This window comes from Nerophis lumbriciformis, linkage group LG22, assembly GCF_033978685.3.
Source record: "Nerophis lumbriciformis linkage group LG22, RoL_Nlum_v2.1, whole genome shotgun sequence".
Classification (NCBI taxonomy): domain Eukaryota; kingdom Metazoa; phylum Chordata; class Actinopteri; order Syngnathiformes; family Syngnathidae; genus Nerophis; species Nerophis lumbriciformis.
Window position 1 is genome coordinate 20271256 of NC_084569.2, and position 21657 is coordinate 20292912.

At 40.4% G+C, this 21657-nt stretch overlaps 1 protein-coding gene across 1 annotated transcript; it reads right to left on the reverse strand.

Moving 5' to 3' along the window:
- Positions 1-108: 108 nt before the first annotated feature.
- On the reverse strand, positions 109-20728 carry sgsm3 (small G protein signaling modulator 3). Its single transcript, XM_061974095.2, has 20 exons — positions 20533-20728; positions 14194-14281; positions 14033-14118; positions 13872-13935; positions 12385-12596; positions 12171-12278; positions 11110-11253; positions 10824-11019; positions 10601-10746; positions 9496-9729; positions 9248-9430; positions 6962-7117; positions 6822-6876; positions 6558-6760; positions 6420-6490; positions 6295-6343; positions 2634-2719; positions 2418-2540; positions 999-1059; positions 109-879 (listed from the first exon to the last, which is right to left on the reverse strand). Exons 2-20 carry the CDS (start codon positions 14198-14200, stop codon positions 796-798), a joined length of 2268 nt encoding a protein of 755 aa, XP_061830079.1. The 5' UTR covers positions 14201-14281; positions 20533-20728; the 3' UTR covers positions 109-795.
- Positions 20729-21657: the final 929 nt, after the last annotated feature.

Here is a 21657-nt window from a genome sequence, read left to right on the forward strand (position 1 = left end):
GAGCTGCAGAATTGTTTTGTTTGCGATCAAGTAAAAATAGTTCGGCAATAATCCTATCAGAATTGTAGGTGACTACATATGACAAGTTCAAGTAAATACAAAATGAAATGTATATATATTCAGGTAACATTTATTTGGATTGTAGAACAAACAGGTTTTTTGAGCACACTGTTCACTACCGCTGTTAAGGTAGCATGCATACACACACCTCCACTCTTATTACACAAGTTGTAAAGGCTATACTTGGCATGTGCGATGTTAGTATTTCAACATTTAGTGTAATAAGAGTTGATAAGTAACATTTATCTCAAAAATACATATAGAAGTTTACAGCTCAAGGAATGTTTTGGTTTTGATAAGTTATTTCAGCTTACTTAGGACCATGTTAAACGTGTTAGTAGTGTCGAAGTATGCAAGAGAGTGTTTCTCCTGCACCAACAACCAACCGGTTCATTAAAATTAAAAACCAGAATAGCTGAAGAAAAGTGCTGCAGTCCAGAGGATACAGATTATTCTGTACTTAATATATTCTTGTTTTAGCTTTTGTAGTAAAACCTCCCACACTGACAAAAAAATATGATGCATCTTGATGCACTCACACACTTCATAGAAACTACTGTAGTGGTCCTTAAAGGTAATGGCGTTTCACAGTCATTGAAATGTGTAACCATTGTCCATACTTGCAAACTGTCCAAGATCTGACTTCCGGTCTGTAACAATCAGACAAAAAGATGGTTCAAAGACACGCATGCATACACCAGTATCGGATTCAGTATTTGTCTTTAAAGTGTTTATCTAGCCATCAATATCCCAGCTGAACAGGTGATGTTTGACCAGCATGTCCTGCACGCCTTCTTTAAGTGGTCTCTGCTCCTTCTCCTAAAAAAAAATGGACAGCAGCAAAAACACAAAATGAGACACAATGGCATGATGTATAAATGCTGACGACAGAGAATAATGATCATATGAAGAAATTAATGTCACCACACTGAGCTTACCTCTTTCCGGTCAGGGAGCTCACAATCTTGACAGAGACTAAAGGCAAACTTGGAAAGAACCCTGAGGAAGTGTGTTGACCAAAAGTTGCTCATTTATATACATATTTTAAGTCAAATGAACACATTTTAATTTTACAAGGTTTGCTATTGCCACAAGTATTTGTCCATCTGCCTTGACTCACATAAGAACTTGAAGTGCCATCGCATTCCTAACCCATTGGGTTTAATAGGATGTCGGTCCGCCTTTTGCAGCGATTACAGCTTCAACTCTTCTGGGAAGGCTGTCCACAAGGTTGCGGAGTGTTTATAAGAATTTTCGACCATTCTTCCAAAAGCGCATTGGTGAGGTCACACACTGATGTTGGTCGAGAAGGCCTGGCTCTCAGTCCATTCTAATTCATCCCAAAGGTGTTCTATCGGGTTCAGGTCAGGACTCTGTGCAGGCCGATCCATCCACACCAGACTCTGTCATCCCTGTCTTTATGGACCTTGCTTTGTGCACTGGTGCACAGTCATGTTGGAAGAGGAAGGGCCCGCTCCAAACTGTTCCCATAAGGTTGGGAGCATGGAACTGTCCAAAATGTTTTGGTATCCTGGAGCATTCAAAGTTCCTTTCACTGGAACTAAGGGGTCAAGCCCAACTCTTGAAAAACAACTCCACACCATAATTCTTTCTCCACCAAATTTCACACAATACAGTCCGAAATGTACCGTTCTCCTGGCAACCTCCAAACCCAGACTCGTCCATCAGATTGCCAGATGGAAAAGCGTGATTCATCAGTCCAGAGAAGGCACTGCTCCAGAGTCCAGTGGCGACGTGCTTAACACCACTGCATCCGACGCTTTGCATTGGACTTGGTGATGTATGGCTGAGATGTAGCTGCTCGGCCATGGAAACCCACTCTATGAAGCTCTGCATACTGTACGTGGGCTAATTGGAAGGTCACATGAAGTTTGGAGCTCTGTAGCAACCGACTGTGCAGAAAGTCAGCGACCTCTTCGCACTGCTTCAGCATCCGCTGACCCCTTTCTGTCAGTTTACGTGGCCTACCACTTCGTGGCTGAGTTGCTGTTGTTTCCAAACTCCTCCATTTTCTTATAATAAAGCCGACAGTTGACTTTGAAATATTTAGGAGTGAGGACATTTCCCGACTGGATTTGTTGCACAGGTGGCATCCTATAACAGTTCCACGCTGGAAATCACTGAGCTCCTGAGAGAGGCCCATTCTTTCACAAATTGTTGTAGAAACAGCCTCCATGCCTTAGTGCTTGATTTTATACACCAGTGGCCGGGCCAAGTGATTAATACACCTGATTCTGATCATTTGGATGGGTGGCCAAATACTTTTGGCAATATACACACTTAGATGTGCTGTCCTAAAAACAAACAAAAAAACAACTGTTTTGCCAACATCTTACCTGAGTTCACACTTGATCTGAACCCAACCCGGACTGCGTAGAAATGACCACGGGTGATACCATTTCTCGACAGCCGCCATGCTGGAACACAACACCTCCAGCCATAAGTGCAGCACCTGCTCACTGGTCACAAAGAAAATACACAGTTTGAGGAGAATGGTTGGGCAGGTTTACCTTCGAGTCACAGAACATTTGTTGATTGCGGGCCAAACTCACTTGAGGCCGACGCAGACAAGAGACCTGAATTTGACGTCCATTTGAGCGTGCGACATGTCATGGCTCATGTTGACTGACTGCACTGTCTGGGAAGAGCAGACAGAGGGCGCTCATGAACACTAACATCTCCTACCTTTTTGTCAAAAGACCTATAATCTGCAGAGTGCCAAGACACTTTCTCTGCACAGTGTCGGTTAGGGTTGCACCATATTAACGATATACAATATGAATGATATTCATTTTTCCTACAATCATATTGTGATATTCCATGTTGATGACACATTCCAGCTGTGTCGTGCAAATCCAATCCAACCCACATAACTTGTATAGCACATTTCAAAAAACAAAAGAAGTTTCACAAAGTGCTGCACAGTAGTTAAAACACATTTAAAAAGCAGGATAAAAGACAGGTGAGTCAAGTGTAAAAATCTTTGAACTAAAAATGATATATTCATAAAATACATAAAAGAAAAGAAAATAGACTAAGATCACACAACTCTAACGCTGGTTTAAAAGCCAAGGAGTAAAATATGTTTTAAGATGTGATTTAAAACTAATTAAAGAGGGAGACATCCGAATAACCACAGGTTTATAGTTCCAAAGTTTCAGAGCAAAAGCAGAAAACGCGCAATCCCCTCTGGATTTTAACCAGGTTTTTGGGATGACAAGAAGAAATTGATCAGCTGACCTCAGACACCTTGTGGGGGTGTAGATTCTTAAAAGGCATAACGTAATTGTGGCGCTAATCCGTTAAGAGATTTAAAAACAAACAATAACATTCTAAAACGAATTTCCGGCCATTTAAAAGGGTTCGGAAAGTTGTATTGGGCACTGTACTTGATTTTAAGTTGTTTTAATTGAAACATTCTATTTTGTACCAATTGCGTGTTTTTATGTTTATGTATGTAATTTGTACTTTTAACTATAGTGTATGACCGCTCCTGTTTTTTTGTTGTTGTTTTGTGTATTTATGAAACCGGTTACTCTTGAAAAAGAGATTTTAATCTCAATGAGTTTCTACCTGGTTAAATAAAGGAACATGAAAATGAATGGCTTCAGAGGACAGCAGACATGAGCATTGAGATCTCCAACAGTTAGAAGTCTATCATAATCAGGTACCAGGGTGGACAAAAACTCAAGTCATTTATAAAATGTTATATTTACGTGGACGGTAAATTACAGCACACAGTAGCGGGCTGGAGTGAAACAGCTTAAACATGCACATCTTAAAGCTGGAAAAGGAAGAGGCTGGCAGTTGTTTGCAGTTAGAAGCCTTTTTAAGAACAATCACTACTCGTCCTTCGTGTCCAGTAAGAACGAGAATCAAAATACGGCTCAAAAATATCAGGTGACAAAAATTCAGAGAAAGCGGCAGACTCAGCCAGGTCTCAGTCACAAACATAAAATTCATATAGGTGTTGTTATCCTTTAGAATACACATTTTATTTAAAAGCTATCTGGCATTAATCAGAGCACATCTGTTAGGAGGCCGAACAACAGCAGTCTTGGTTTCCCGACACAGCGAGCAAAGGTTGTTGTGATCCACTCCATTTTGAAGGCGGCGAAAGCGGCAGAGAGTAAACTTGATAGCGACAAGCGAATGAACGTGTCCTCAGCATACTGTAGCATCGTCGCTAGCGGATAAGGTTCCTCCACAGTGCAACACCGCTTCGAATTTAGCAATCCTCACATTCCATGGCGGTTATTAAATTGTTTCATACACATATCATCCCTGGAGAAGTATAAACAGCTAAACATGCTACACTGCACGTCGTAGGAGGGTATGCAAACCACTATATGCAAGCCAGAGCTCTTGAATATAAACAAAGGTGAGCGGATCGATACAAATATTGACGGTAACGATACCAAGTATAGTACAGTATATGGTTGATTCTGTGATGGTTGAGGTCGATATTTTTTTATTATCAAAAAATATTGTCCATTTTGTTAGTGTTTACAAACTCAGGAAATAAGTCCCCGGACACAAGAGGGCCTTAAAAGGTAAATGGTAAATGGGTTATACTTGTATAGCGCTTTTCTACCTTCAAGGTACTCAAATGGGTGAATGTGGAAATAGTGTCAAAGCGCTTTGACACTATTTCCACATTCACCCATTCACACACTGATGGCAGGAGCTGCCATGCAAGGCCCTAACCCTGACCCATCAGGAGCAAGGGTGAAGTGTCTTGCTCAAGGACACAACGGACGTGACAAATTTGGTAGGAGGTGGGGATTGGACCAGGTACCCTCAGGTTGCTGGCACGGCCACTCCGCCAACCGCGCTACGCCTACCCCAAAGGCAAAAACATAAGGATTTAAATCAGAGCCAAAAGTAGGAAATCCTTTAATTACTTAATTATTATTGTTACAACACCATCCTGTGTTTTTGTCTTATTATAATTGTGATCAAAAATGTAATCATTCAACGATATTGAACATTTTAAGTATCAGTGTTGGTATGACCAGTACTGCCCCTGTAACTACCGGTACTTGGAATTGGATCAATACTAGGGGTGTGGGAAAAAAATCGATTCGAATTCAAATCGCCATTCTCACGTTGTACGATTCAGTATCGATTCTCATTTTTCAAAAATCTTTTTTTTTTTTTTTTTTTTTAATTAATCAATCTAACAAAACAATACACAGCAATACCATAACAATGCAATCCAACACTCAGAACAGCAATAAACAGAGCAATTGAGGAGACACAAACACGACACAGAACAATCCAAAAGTAGTGAAACAAAAATGAATATTATCAACAACAGTATCAATATTAGTAACAATTTCAACATAGCAGTGATTAAAAATCCCTCATTGACATTATCATTAGACATTTCTAAAAAAAATAAAAATAAAAATGAACAATAGTGGCTTACACTTGCATCGCATCTCATAAGCTTGACAACACACCGTGTCCAATATTTTCACAAAGATAAAATAAGTCATATTTTTGGTTCATTTAATAGTTAAAACAAATTTACATTATTGCAATCAGTTGATAAAACATTGTCCTTTACAATTATAAAAGCTTTTTACAATAATCTACTACTCTGCTTGCATGTCAGCAGACTGGGGTAGATCCTGCTGAAATCCTATGTATTGAATGAATGGATAATTGTTTTGAATCGGAAAAATATCGTTTATGAATCGAGAATTGCGCTGAATCGAAAACAAATAGATTTATAATCGAATCGTGACCCCAAGAATCGATATTGAATTGAATCGTGGGACACCCAAAGATTCGCAGCCCTAATCAATACCCATTTGTAGTATCATCCAAAACTAATATAAAGTATCAAAACAACAGAAGAATAAGTGCTTAGTACAATTTAAACAGAAGTGTAGATAGAACCATGTTATAACAGAAAATAACCAGATATAAACAGTAAATTAGCAAGTAGATTAATAATAGTTTTGAGAAGATGATTCAACTTGAAATTACGTAATATGTTACTGCAAACGATTCAGAGCCTTTGTGACCTGTTTTGAAAACGGTTCTATATCATTGATATACAAACCAATATGTTGTGATATATTTGGTTGTTGCAGGAGGCTGCAATATATACCGCAATAGAGATTTGAGGCCATATTGCCCATCACTAGTAAAGTACGTAACCAAATGTTTATACCGGTACATGTATACTCCATTCTTACTCACTCTGTATAGGAGCTCCTCTGGCGTAAGTACCTTCCCATCTTCATCTAACCTAGGATAAAAACATGTTTTAACTTTACAGGTGTAAACAGCACTGCTACTGAATCATCATGTTAAATAAAATGTACCTGTATGTTTTACAGAGAACCAGTCTGGAGTAGACAGAGTTGAAGTCCCTCTCTACCTCTCTAGTGGCTGCCTGAGGAGAGCAAACTTAAGTACAAGTCAAATTGTGCAATATGTGAAAGGGAATAAATCCAGTGTACCTCTTCTATGAATAACCACGGATGACAGGGCCCACCCAAAATGGAGGGCTTCTTGAGGCCATGCAGGAAGATGGCCTTAAGGGCCGGACATAGAGTCCCTCTGGCGAGATCGGTCACAGCTTCTGTTACAGAGTCATCGCCTGCTAGCGAGTACTCTTTACTTCTCTCGTCAAGGATCTCAACAAACTTTGCAGGAAACCAGCCTGTTCAAAGAGCAAAACAAGGTAAAATGATTGCTCATACTGATGAATCGGCAAAACACACCTCTCAGACCGTTGAGCTCTCCAACCCAGCAGTGTTCATCCTTCTGTGAGACGATCTGACAGGATCATAATCACAGGCAGTGTTAGACCCATAATATTGTTATTATTGTCAAATAGTTCTGTTTGTCTGTCATGTCTCACAGTGATGATGTCATTCTTCCTGAAGCCCAGCTCATCATCGTCATGCCGCTCAAAATCCAGCAATGCCTTTGCCCTTCTCCGCCGGTTTCGAGAGACGACCAGGAAGTTTTCATGGTCGTGCTGGTGGCTCTCCATGGAGTAATCTGGGGTGAACTCCTACATAGACACGTGTGTGAATGTGAGCTTCTTTTTCTTCGCTAAGGGTCCTGTTCTCCCATTTGTGCGTATGGGTTTTTTATACATGCTTGATGTTAGGTAAGCATTTTTCTCTTAATCGTATTCTCCCATTCAGACTGCGAACACGCTGGAAACCAGGAAACCAGGCAGGCTTATTACTAATAAGGCAGACTTTGACGTGACCCCTCTATTTTTTCGTAGTGCGAAACCTACGGAGCATGGACTTTTAGTGCGATTACTTTTAATTTTTAAAGGCTGTAAGCGGAAAAGTAAACGTGTGTCATCATGGTGGTGATGTGTGTGTCTGCACGCTACAACCGCGTCTAAAAACATCTACATTACTACTACTGTATCTGCACAAAGTTGTGAAAAACTGAGTGCAGACAGCCAATTCCAAAAAAGAAAGAAGGCGATTATTTTTTGCAAGCCTCAAACACAATTTAGATGTAAATAATGTGGATAACATTCAAATGTGCTTATCTCATTTTGTATCTGGTGTGTATGAATACATTTTTACCTGTTTTGTGTGACTTTTTTGAAAACCTATTGCTAATGAAAAAGGACTAGTTTTTATTTAAGCATGACAACATGGCATTTGCAAATTTTCCTTGCTTTCATTACTGAACCATAAACTGAGTGTAAACACTAAACAGACACACTTTATAGCTTTTAAAGTCAGTAGCTGTATAAACTTGGAGAAATTATTAGGCACTTTATACGTTTACATCTACCAGGTTCAAGCATGCATTAAATTGATCGTTCTAGAGCCACAGATCGTTGAACTTGGACTTACCCATCTTGTGCAATTAATTTGGCTTTGCTGTGGGCTTTAGTTAAGTTTTCTCAGCTGCTGTGCTAAGCAGTGACAACACATCCCTGCACGCGCTGCACTAGCAGATGGTGCGCGATACATTTTGACCAGGCAGCACAGGTAGCACGCTTCAGTTTCTTTTTGTAGTTACAATATAGAGTCCTTAAATATCAAAACATTTAAAAGCAATGACTGAAGTTCATGCATGTTTTAAATTAAAGTATGGTTAATATCAATCAATCAATCAATGTTTATTTATATAGCCCTAAATCACAAGTGTCTCAAAGGGCTGCACAAGCCACAACGACATCCTCGGTATAGCCCACATAAGGGCAAGGAAAAACTCACCCCAGTGGGACATCGATGTGAATGACTATGAGAAACCTTGGAGAGGACCGCATATGTGGGTAACCCCCCCCTCTAGGGAGACCGAATGCAATGGATGTCGAGTGGGTCTAACATAATATTGTGAGAGTCCAGTCCATAGTGGATCCAGCATAACAGTAAGAGTCCAGTCCACATAGATTTTTAAGACCTTTCAAAATCGTATTTGGGACTTTTTATGATATTTTAGTAGAATTGTAAGGTTTTAAAATACAAGACTTTTTAAGCGGATACCCTGTGTAAATATCTACGCAATGCCTTCATGGTTTGATTTCAAATTTTCAAGACTTATGCAAATACCATTATACAACAGCAGGTACCAATAGGTAATAAAAGTTGGTTTTGTAAAATAGGGCCCTTCTAAGTGTTGCTCCACCGAGTGTGCATCTAGGACAGTGGTTCTTAACCTGGGTTCGATCGAACCCTAGGGGTTCGGTGAGTCAGCCTCAGGGGTTTGACGGAGCCTCCGCCGCAGAGGTCAAAACACACCCGACTCATCGTGTAAATAAAAACTTCTCTAAATCGGCTTTATGGATACGGCAACAGCAGAAGTCAGGCTGATTTGCATGTGTGTAATTTGTTGTGAGTTCATTCACTGTGTTGGTTTTGTTTTTTGAACAAGGTGATGTTGATGCACGATTCATTTTGTGCACCAGTAAAAATACATAACTTTGTCTTGAATTTGAAAAAAATAAACATTATATTTTTCACTAAAGAAGGGTTCGGTTAATGCACATATGAAATTGGTGGGGTTCGGTATCTCAAACAAGGTTAAGAACCACTGATCTAGGATGAAAGTGAGCAGTGACAGACTAATGTTGAGGTTTATAGGAGCCTAAGTGACTTGATAATGTACAGCCGGTCTGCGAGAGGTATTACACTACGTGATCATGAGCAGTGTTGTTTGCACTCACCGCGCTGGAGTGACGTGGGTCCAGACAGTGGAAATGCTCTGCAGTGCTGGTTATGGCCTCCCGAAGGGCCGCCACCAGTGCCGTCTGCTTAATGTTTTTGGATTTGAGCGCTTCAGCCTCATCCTCCCCAAAGAGCAGGGAGGTTAGCGTAGACTTTCGCCGCAGGGATTGCCTTCTCACCGGCTGCACACACAAAAAAAACATATACACTAACATATACAGATGGAGCCTAGTCTAATATGACTGACCTTGTTCAAATTAGCATTGAGCGGCGTATTGTTTCCACTGTTGAGTTGGGCCTGTTCATTCAGTATGTATGCAAGGTGCTTGTGTCTATGAGCTTCTAGAGTTTCCTGGGACAAATTTCCTGCCAGCCTCATAGCCTCGCCAAGAACTGCAGGCCCATCTTTCAGCTGGCTGGGTAGGTTGGACAGCGTGTTGAAAATGGACGCAGAGTTCTCTGATGAGATAAGCTCCTCCTCCTAATTTAGCAGAGTTAAATTGGTCAGTTTAATCGTCAACATTAAATTGTCATGAAAACAACTCTTGTTTATGCACTAAACATGGACATTTTAAGAGAATAACACAAATGCTGACTTTTTTGTTGTTTTAGTATATTTTGGTCATCATTTTTGTTGTGTTACTCCATTATACATGATTCTTTTTTTTTTTTTAAAGAGGGTTTTTTTCATGTAAAATTTTAAAATGTCACTAATTATTTCACAGGTGTATGGTTATTAGACAATAAACCTAAGCTAAATGAACGTATAAGTACTTCATTTTTAATAAGGCATAAAAACATTTTAGATCCCCATTTTCTATTTTGCCTTAAATCTCTCAATCAGCTGTAGCCCCCTCAAAAATACCAAATATATTTTTTTCTATCTTTATTTTAATCCTTTGAATGGCTTTTGATCAAATTACCGGTAAATCAGTTTTCAATTAGTATATATTTAAACCTGCAACATAATCCGATCAAAAGACTCGAAATAAAAACACAACATGTTTGATATTTTTGTTTAGGACTGAAGTTTGAGAAACTTGAGCATTAAAAAAAAAAACTCTAGTATTGAGTATTGATTATTCATGTCTTAAAAGCAACAACTGGGTACGCTACTTGGCTGCATCCAGCAGAGGCGCTGTTGATTCAGTCGCAATCAAGTTTCCAGAAATAGTACATTCTAAAACATTCAAACATTTCTCTGGTCTCTTTAACTATTTCTTTTTGGAAATGTAATACACTTAAGCAATTAATTGATTGATCTACAAAACAAATGGTTTATCTCTATCATTCTACAAATCCCACATAGTAACAAAGTCAAACAGGAAGTAAATGTGGAGTAGGGTAAAGACCTTAATCTTGAGCATGCCCAGTGTGACCTGGAAAAGCACCAAGGAGCCCTGGTAGAAGAGGAGGTCCCAAATTCTGAGGAGCAGACGAATGTCTACCACACTGGCAAAGGATGTCAGGAACCAGTGCAATGTAATCAGCGACAACTCTAAAAGTATAAGAAGAAACAGACTATTTACTGTTTTTTAAACACCTCAAAGTTAGCCCCTTTTTAGTTTCTAGTACCTATGTCATGCTCCAGTAAAAGGCGGTCCAGTGCTGGTAGGTATTGAACAATGAGCTGACGAAGTACCCTCTGGTCCGTTTGGACGCCCAGCAATGTGGAAGAAAAGTAAGACGGAGGGAGAAGGTCTTCTATCAAGGCACACATCATCCATAGCACATCCTCCTCCTCCATGAAGAGCAGCAGGCAGGAAACCACCTACAAGAGGTGGTAGGCATCAATCAAGGTGCATAGCTAAAGAAACAATTACCAAAAAGATTAAAAAATTGAGTGGATGGACTTGCTCACCATGCCAGTTCCCTGACAATACCCGATGTCGGGGTAAAGCCAGGCCAGTGCTCGAAGTACCCGCCGCAACCTTGCTACCCCAACACTTGTCTGGCTATTGAAGCACACATTGGTTGGCATTGTCCGCAACAGATCTTTCTCGATCTGAGGGACAAGATATTAAAGTTAGAAAGATGTTACAATTCAATACAATGCATTCACCTATCCTGACATAAGCACAGTTGGTGAAAGATATTATGAGGCTTGGGCCTATAACATTTTCCTGGAGGATATATTGTCCCACAAATTATTACTGATAAACAATATTGGCCTTCTTTCATCTCCGTAATATCGCTAAAATTCGTTCTATTTTATCCACTAGCGACGCTGAGATCATTATTCATGCGTTCGTTACGTCTCGTCTCGACTACTGTAACGTATTATTTTCGGGTCTCCCTATGTCTAGCATTAAAAAATTACAGTTGGTACAAAATGCGGCTGCTAGACTTTTGACAAGAACAAGAAAGTTTGATCATATTACGCCTATACTGGCTCACCTGCACTGGCTTCCTGTGCACTTAAGATGTGACTTTAAGGTTTTACTACTTACGTATAAAATACTACACGGTCTAGCTCCGTCCTATCTTGTCGATTGCATTGTACCATATGTCCCGGCAAGAAATCTGCGTTCAAAGAACTCCGGCTTATTAGTGATTCCCAGAGCCCAAAAAAAGTCTGCGGGCTATAGAGCGTTTTCTATTCGGGCTCCAGTACTATGGAATGCCCTCCCGGTAACAATTAGAGATGCTACCTCAGTAGAAGCATTTAAGTCCCATCTTAAAACTCATTTGTATACTCTAGCCTTTAAATAGCCCCCCTGTTAGACCAGTTGATCTGCCGTTTCTTTTCTTTTCTCCTCTGCTCCCCTTTTCCTTGAGGGGGGGGGGGGGGGGGGGGGGGGGGTACTTAGCAAAGTTTTTTCTGAGGTGGTGCTTGGTGAAAAAAGTGCGAACCACTGCATTAGATTGTGTAGATGTGTACTCATCGAAAACAGGGCTGGTAAATGTTTCTCGGGCTTTCACCTGTTTAGCTGTGGTGGTGTCGTCATTGGTGCTGTTCTTGATAATTTCTTTATACGAGATCTCAGAGGTCCTCTTCTTCTGTAATGCGCCAGACAGACGCATCCATAACTGGCAAAGAGAAAACATTTCAAAGCTCAAGTCTTGTTGCACAACCATGAGCATGTTATGTTGTTTGGTCCTTCAAAAAAAAAAAAAAAACACCACAGTATTTTACCTGTGGTCTCATGCTGTGAGGAATGCCGCCGAGCACTAGTGAGCGCAGACGCTCAGAGCGCGAAAGGACAGGAGCAATGAGCTCCCAGGTGAGGTCGCCCACGGTGTGATTATGCGTAAACTCCAAATGAGCTTGCCACCTTAACCTCTGCTGTGGGTTTTCACGTTGTGGTGAGCCTTCGGTGCCCAGCCAAGGACTGGGCTCATCAGATTCTGACGGAGAGAAAAAAAAAATCAGAAGATGTGATTCTTAAGAGAGTATGACAACAATGCAGTGTAACCTGAATTTACTAAACCCTCATTGTACAAACTTTTATTTAGGAACCACAGACCAAATTACAATATGTTTTGGTATATGGACCTTGTCTCAGGGTACGAACGTTTATGTGCCATTGTGTGCCTAGCAGCACAGCCATTTTGTGCCCAAAAGCATTGCTGATCGATCTCCAGTGCTCATTGTTTGCCAGCTCAGCAGTGTTGTGGTAAGCTTCTGTGCTACTTGTGTGCTTTTTAGCATTTTTATACAATTTTTCAAGTTTTGCTAGATCACTACGAATCTAAAGAAAGCAACAGACAAGCGATGTGTTGTTTGAAACATTCAGACGCTGCATCTTCCAGCCTCCCCTCCCTTCAATTACAAGTCAAGAAGTAAAGTAAAAGTGCTTGGTTTTTTTTTAATGATTTTATTTCTTATTCATTGTAGCTACCTGGCTGTTAAAGTTAAGAAGTTGTGTGATTTGAAATTGTGAGTGCGCCACGGGGCTAGTGACAATGTGGGTGCATGTCGGCAGGGCGGCTGAATAAGATTCAGTTCAACTAGTTGATCATTTGGCTTTGTTATTAAAGAGTTATTTATGTTATTAGAGAGTTGACCGATCACCTCCTTGTTGTATTTGTTTGACATACAGTAGTGTAAAGCGATTTACATTGGGTTTACAGTGTACAATCTTTTGTTAAAATATGGACTTTTGTTGAGTCTGGATCCAATTAGTCATGTTTAGATTGTTTAATATGGAGAAATTTGCTTTAAAATAGAAACTTCTCTACTTGCAAACCCTGTTCAAGAACCAACTAAGTTCGTAAATTGAAGTTCCACCATAAAATGTTAATGTTATTGTGTCATCAATAGAGATTTTTCATTAATAGCAGAACGACCTGTGTGGGTGTAAAAAGCACATGGAAGTCAGGAGGCTGAATGAAATTAGAATGTCCAATGCAATTTGGTATTCAGACATATTTGTCTTACAATCCTAAAAAGCAGAAATTATTAATTGTTTTTAGCAAACGAAGCGTCATACTGACATTTCAAGGGAGTAAAAAGTTTAAAAGCGATACTGAGCGAGTTGCAATCGTAACACTAAGATCACATGTGCTAACTGGGTATAACTAACATCAACCAAGACATTTTTCCTTGAAAATCTCCAGTCACAATTTCTGGAAGTTCAACAACAAAGAGGTTTGAGCATGTCCATATGAGAGAAGCATTACCTTCGACGTCGATTTTAAAGCCAAACTCATCATACTTCTGTTCATTTTGTTCCGAGTTGTCTTTCTGTGGGGGTGCAAAAGAATATGACACATCATGTTGCCTCATAAAGTAAGAGGATTTTTATTAGATACAACTAAGCATCGACAAAAGAAGTGCTCACTTGATGGTACTTGGCCAAAATGTCTTGGGGCCACATGCTTGGAGTGAGAGCAGAGAACGGCCCACCTGGGGCCGGAGTGTAAGTACCTACAAGATACATAGAGTCAATACAATACAAAGAACCATATGTACCTACAAAATATATGGAATATAAATCAGTACCTGACATGGCACTGGCTGGTACGGCGATTTTTTCTGTATCGAAAGACTGTGGTCAGTCTGGAGTCAGAAGGAGGATGGATTCCAGGTTCTGCTTGACACAAAAACAGAATACAGTGGTTTAATTACTATCTGCTATCACAGAGGTCTGTGTACCTGACAAAGAAACAGAATAATGAACTACTTGAAGATACAAGAAAGAAGAAAAAGGGAGGATACCACTTCCCATGATCACATGTCCCCTGTTCTCACACGAGACTCATTACTTGACTTAACTTTGCAAGCAGTTCTTCACATTCTGCACATTAAAAGCCCTTCAGCAAGACGAGCAAACACAAATTACAATAGGCCTATTGAGCTGGCTGTGTTTGCAAACTGTACACAAAAAAAAAAAAAAAAAAAATCTGAAAGGAAGGTCAATGCTGAAAAGATCTGTAAATCAAATCTATTTCTACATCACATTGACATTTACTGTATTTTTAGATGACTATTTCTCAGCATTACAACTTTTATTGTAATTGTCAGCGATTCTTGTCAATGTGTGAAAACAGGGAACTCTTAGGTTTTTTTTGCTGATGATTGAAGCATTGCAGGGCAACAGGGTTAGCACGAAAGTCATCCTTTTAGGGAATAAAATAAAAAATGCCTTACAATGAACAAACACCTCCCCCTGCAACACAGGAGTACAACGAGTAGAACATGTAAGAAAGAGATTGCAGCGGAAATGATTCATTCAGTAGCAGCATCCAAAGGAGGATTTAGGACTTATGCGTGATGAGAAATCAATTTGAGGACTGGAATATGTCCAAGTAGCTACAGGGTATGTGTGTAACTCAGGGGACTACTGGGATTTCAGAGTTATGCCCTTACATACGTTTTTAATCACCTGCCAAGAAACCTCTGCTGCACACAGTCAGTAGTACAAATCCATCAAACTGCCATTATTACCTGCAAAATTCAAAAACGGCGCCGCTGAAGTGGCAGCTGGTTGCATCCTGTGCTTATAGGTGGATGGTTACATTATAATTGGGAATTGGTACGAAACAGTTATAGATTGTATTTAGCATTTCAGATTAATCAAGAGTGACATGTTTGTTTATAGTTCTGGGAGAATAGCAACGTAATTGCAGGCACAGTCTTCTAAGGCTATGTCTACACTAAGTCATTTAACCCCTTAAAACGAATAATTATGTAGCCTAAGCCCCGTTTCAGCCACACTAAACAAGCGTTTAAAGTCCCCCTCCTCGGACAAATTTTTACACGGCTAAGTGCGCCATGTATTACTTGAATCTCCGGCACTTAGCTTTGTATGGACTCACTGATCGTTTACAAACAGAGTTCGGAGAGGAAGTGACGCCAGGAAGACCGTGCCCACACAGGAAGTGACGTCAGAAAGACCGCGCCCCACATAGGAAGAGACATCAGAAAAAACACGCCACAGCCAGCTTCATAACAAAGATGGAGGCAGATCATTCAGACATGCCTGTGTTTCTCCTTCTTGGACATGTACAGGTGCTTTTGGAAATCATAAATCAATACCTTAAGTGAAGGAAACGGGCGATTGCAGCTATTTCGGATACAACACATCTCAGACGGCAAGAGAACTTTCCAATGTCAGCTGTGATTCTACTTAGCGAAAAACTTTGTCCCTTCCTCCCGTGGATGTGATGTGTGTGTGACTACAAATATTGCTTTATGGATGTGACTGTGAAATGGCCAGGCAGCGTGCGTGACGCCCGCATTTTCACTAACTCCGCCATTAGCGCACAGCTGAAAGATGGAACCGTCCCCTCGTGTCCCAAACAACTGCTGGAAGATGAAGATCCGGTCCCTGTTTTTCTTTTGGGCAACCCAGCTTATCCCCTGACGCAATATCTCACGAAATAATACCCCAACGGCGGAGTCAACCTACAACAACAATACTTTGGGTATTCTCGGTCTAGATCAATTGTTGTAAAATGTTCCTTATCGCATTGTCTACTTGCTCATGTCGATTAAAGATTTGATTAATGTATGATGGCTCAGGTGTGATTCACTACAATAGGGCCCCACAGCACACTGGATTCTAGTTAATTTAAATACCACAACCCTGGATATTCTTCAAAGGAGATACACTTTCATTTAAAAACTTGCACACAAAACACAGCAAACAAATGAAAAATGCACAGCAAACGATTTACAATATAGCTCTTTTAAAAAACTTCACAGTGAAGTAAAGTCATCTACTGGAGAGCTTGGAGCAGATGGACGCTCAGGTGGATTTTTGATTTTTTTTCCGCGCATGCGTACTAGGTCGCGTTGCGCCGACGGACGGAGGGGGGCGGGGGTCTTAAACGGTGGCATTGTTGTGTGTGGACACAGATATGGTTAGGTGAGCTTTACCCTGGATAACCATATCCGGCGTAGTGTAAACGGGGCCTAAGCATGACACAGGAAAACACAGAAGCCAAACAGTGATTTAGCTGTGCATGTAAAAGGAAGTCTTGCGCCATTGTTAAGCAGCCCTCACCTTTCTTGTTCCTGTAAAAAGAGTCTGCTAAAGACAAGCATTCTGCTACATATGCACTGACTTTTATCGTGCCTTCACTTGAGAATGCACACACTGGTGGAGAAAGTTTGGACAATTCCAAGATAATGGAAATCAAACATGACAAGAGTGGGCGATGGGGCAATGTGATTTTTTATTTTTTTTTCCATTGGGGACCAGAGTTCCTTGCTGCCTCCCTGTGCTCAGTAATCACATCACTGGTGACTCATGCTGCATGGGCTCCCACCTACACAACAACGAATGGGTAGCTTGAGCTGAATAATGATTAACAGGCCAGATGTTTTCCCTCACAAAGACATGCACTTATATGAAAACACCTTGCACGTCCTTGTGCATGGGGACATGCATATTCGCAAAATATACGGCAACAGATCGGCGTTCCAATCACAGTTAAAACATGTGTGGGGTTTGCATGTTCTCTGATCAGGCTTCGCACACCTTTTCCATGGCCAAATTCAAGCACTTTTTAAGGACTTTCAAGATACATTTTCAGTTTTTTCCAGTACCCTTCAAAAGGCGAAAACCAGTGTGAATCAATCCATAGCCTTGTTGTTTGAGGTCACAAAATGCTGTCTGTAGGAAAATTACAGAAAATCTGCTAAAACCTAAGCCTAACATTTAACCAGCAGTTATCATTAACTGAATGGGGCATAGAAAATGAAGCAGTGTTTCTGTAGACTATTCAATGTCATTGGTGTTTGCAAACGTTGTTTACTTGTTTGTTTGTATCATCATCATTCCCTACAATAACAGTAATTATTATTGTTTACTTGTTTGTTTGTATCATAATTCATGCATACATATGATTTTTTGAAAGAGGAGAAGGGAGGAAACGATCAAACTGTCAATAGATGGAATTGATATTGAAAGGGTTTCTGAACTTAGATTTTTTTTAGGAGTGATACTGGATGACGGTCTGACATGGAAATCTCATATTGCACATGTACGGAAAAAGATGTCTAAGAGTATTTTTATATTAAATAAGGTAAAATATGTGTTAGATTATAGGGCAATGCGTATATTGTATTGTGCACTTATATTGCCATACGTCAGCTACTGTGTGGAAGTGTGGGGGAACATAAGAGTAACATAAAGGCATTGTATCAACTACAGAAAAGAGCTATAAGGATTATTCATAAAGTAGATTATCTAGAACACACTATTTATTAATTCTGCTTTATTGAAACTACAGGAGCTAGTAAGGTTACAGACATTATGTGTTATGTTTAAGGCTAAAAGTAAAACATTACCAGCAAATTTACAAAAAATGTTTGTCATCACTTCTGAGAATGAAGAGCACAGAAAAAAGTGTCATTTCAAATATCAGTATTCAAAGACAACTTTAAAACAAATGTGTATATCAGTGGTGGGGTTAAACTATGGAATTCTCTTTACAATGAGATAAAAGACTGTAAAAATATATTCCAATTAAAAAATATATATACATATATATAAGTGTTTACATTTCGCTTTATATTTATTATTTTACTTATTTTTTTGTCTGGTTTTGTATTTGTTTTGTATCATCCCGTGAGGTGTATATTACTTTTTTTTGTTCAGTTTGTACTTCATGAAGTTTTGCACTTGTTGTGTTTTTTGTTTGTTTTCATTATATTTGGATGTATTTGTTTGGTTTGTATGCTATCCATTAAAGGCCTACTGAAACCCACTATTACCGACCACGCAGTCTTATAGTTTATATATCAATGATGAAATCTTAACATTGCAACACATGCCAATACGGCCGGGTTAGCTTACTAAAGTGCAATTTTAAATTTTGTGCGGAATATCCGGCTGAAAACGTCTCGGTATGATGACGCCGTCCCGTGACGTCACGGATTGTAGAGGACATTTTGGGACAGCATGGTGGCCAGCTATTAAGTTGTCTGTTTTCATCGCAAAATTCCGCAGTATTCTGGACATCTGTGTTGGTGAATCTTTTGCAATTTGTTCAATGAACAATGGAGACAGCAAAGAAGAACGCTGTAGGTGGGAAGCGGTGTATTGCGGGCGGCTGCAGCAACACAAACACAGCCGGTGTTTCATTGTTTACATTCCCGAAAGATGACAGTCAAGCTTTACCATTGGCCTGTGGAGATCTGGGACAACAGAGACTCTTACCAGGAGGACTTTGAGTTGGATGCGCAGACGCGGTACCGTAAGTACGCATGCAGCTGCGGCTTCCAAACATTTGATCGCTTGCCCGTACGGGTGTGCCGCTATGTGCATGTCACGTACATAACTTTGGAGACTTTGGGAAAATATGTGCTGTATGAACTTTGGGGAGGTGAACGGTACTTTGGGCTGTGGGATTGAGTGTGTTGTGCAGGTGTTTGAGTTGTATTGGCGGGTTATATGGACGGGAGGGGGGAGGTGTTTGTTATGCGGGATTCATTTGTTGCATATTAAATATAAGCCTGGTTGTGTTGTGGCTAATAGAGTATATATATATATATGTCTTGTGTTTATTTACTGTTTTAGTCATTCCCAGCTGAATATCAGGTCCCACTCGCCTCTCACAGCATCTTCCCTATCTGAATCGCTCCCACTGCCCTCTAGTCCTTCACTCTCACTTTCCTCATCCACGAATCTTTCATCCTCGCTCAAATTAATGTGGGAAATCGTCGCTTTCTCGGTCCGAATCGCTCTCGCTGCTGGTGGCCATGATTGTAAACAATGTGCAGATGTGAGGAGCTCCACAACCTGTGACGTCACGCGCATATCGTCTGCTACGTCCGGTAGAGGCAAGGCTTTTTTATCAGCGACCAAAAGTTGCGAACTTTTATCGTCGATGTTCTTTACTAAATCCTTTCAGCAAAAATATGGCAATATCCCGAAATGATCAAGTATGACACATAGAATGGACCTGCTAGCCCCGTTTAAATAAGAAAATCACATTTCAGTAGGCCTTTAAGTAAGACTATGTATTATGTTGAAGGGGGCAGGAAAATATAAGATTTTCTTTATCCTGTTCCTTCTCAGGCATTGGTGTGTAAATGTGTGTTTAGTTGCTGAGGTTTAAATGTTCATTAAAACGATAACCTCCCCGCATTATGGACTGATGCACCACTGTCCTCTTGGGGGCGACACAGAGCAGTATATGGCTCTGGCATGACAACAACCTAATAAAAAGGCTCGCGCAAAGCCAACAGATCAAGCGTGGAGCTTTCATTTTTAAAATAAACTTTTTTTTATTTTTCCCCCCCATTTTATAATTGGCCTATTGAGTCAGACTGCCGAGAAATATGATGCACATTTCCAAGCATTTACAAAAACTTCATCCAAAATGCAAGCATTTTTCAAACCTTGAAAACACAACGTTAAAATCAAGCATTTTCAAGGTTTTTAAGCGCCCGTACGCACCCAGCGGCATGGAAAATGGATGGCTATTCCGTGACGTCAAGACAGGATGTCGCACGGATGTTTGCACACAAACTCACGTTATTCTTTTTGCAAAGAACACTGCAGAAACGCTTGACATTACTAACATCATGTGGGCTTAATATATCACGTGACGAGAGCGTCATTTGATGACGTAAAACGAACACGTCCCGGATGACGTCAGAACAGTCGAACTAAATATAGCGTTACTTTTTCTTTTTTTTTGTTTTACTTCCTCCTGTCAACATATTTGACAAATACTAACACGGTAAAACGTGGAGGTAATATTATATTTATAAAAAATGTGATACATGCCAGGAACCTATGCAATGTGTTCACTCGTCTGTCAGCTGTTAGCAAGCTAGCATTAGCATATATCTTAATGCGTGCTATAGTCCGCTAGCTCAACTTACCGTGACATTCGCCAAGTAGAGACACTAGGCTTATGGTTGGCAACAGGCGTGGCCACGATGATCAAATGGACGAAAACACCAAATGCTGAGCCATGACACGTCCCGACGTTGAACAATTCCTTATGCTATATTGCACCTGCTAGCGACGTTTAGCGCCGCTGTATCCTTGCACCTTTTCCCTCCCTTCTCCAGTGGGAGATATAGTCCCGGATGCCGGAACTACATGCCTGTGTTCGACAATATCCTTCCGCGTAGCAATTGATGACGTTGCACGGTAATCCAGTCATTCATTCATATTTTCTTACTCGTTCATTGTATTAACATTTACCGAAAAATACATCATCAGGAACACATGTAACGTTATATAATGACTATACAAATGCATTTAATTGTATTTATAATAATCCTGCAAACACGTAATGCTGGAGTGTGAACAAGATACACTAATTTGTCATATGCGTTACAAAATCAGTCGATGGTAACATTTACATTAAATATCCAGCAGTTGTTTATGTTTTGTAATTAAATGTCCAGCAGTTATTTATGTTTTCTATTTGTAGTGTTTATGTGCCGTATTTTTTTCAAAGTATTTTTTCTTTGGTGTTTGGTGACTACTGTTGAACCACAGTTTCGCCACTAGATGTCACCAAAGTTCATGGGGAAATGAGTCAATTTATTAGTAAGGTCCTGAGTAGTGGGCAGCACGGTGGAAAAGGGGTTAGTGCATCTGCCTCACAATACGAAGGTCCTGAGTAGTCTTGGGTTCAATCCCAGGCTCGGGATCTTTCTGTGTGGAGTTTGCATGTCCTCCCCATGACTGCGTGGGTTTCCTCCGGGTACTCCGGCTTCCTCCCACCTCCAAAGACATGCACCTGGGGGTAGGTTGATTGGCAACACTAAATTGGCTCTAGTGTGTGAATGTGAGTGTGAATGTTGTCTGTCTATCTGTGTTGGCCCTGTGATGAGGTGGCGACTTGTCCAGGGTGTACCCTGCCTTCCGCCCGATTGTAGCTGAGATAGGCTCCAGCGCCCCCCGCGACCCCAAAAGGGAATAAGCGGTAGAAAATGGATGGATGGATGGTAAAGTACCAATGATTGTCACACACACACTAGGTGTGGCGAAAT

Excerpts from the sequence above, each read along its gene's own strand:
- sgsm3 (XM_061974095.2), bottom strand. Across the intron at positions 11,254-12,170 it reads ACACCACCACAGCTAAACAG|ATCGAGAAAGATCTGTTGCG; the intron begins GTGAAAGCCCGA and ends CTTGTCCCTCAG. Across the intron at positions 10,747-10,823 it reads TTTACTGGAGCATGACATAG|AGTTGTCGCTGATTACATTG; the intron begins GTACTAGAAACT and ends TTATACTTTTAG.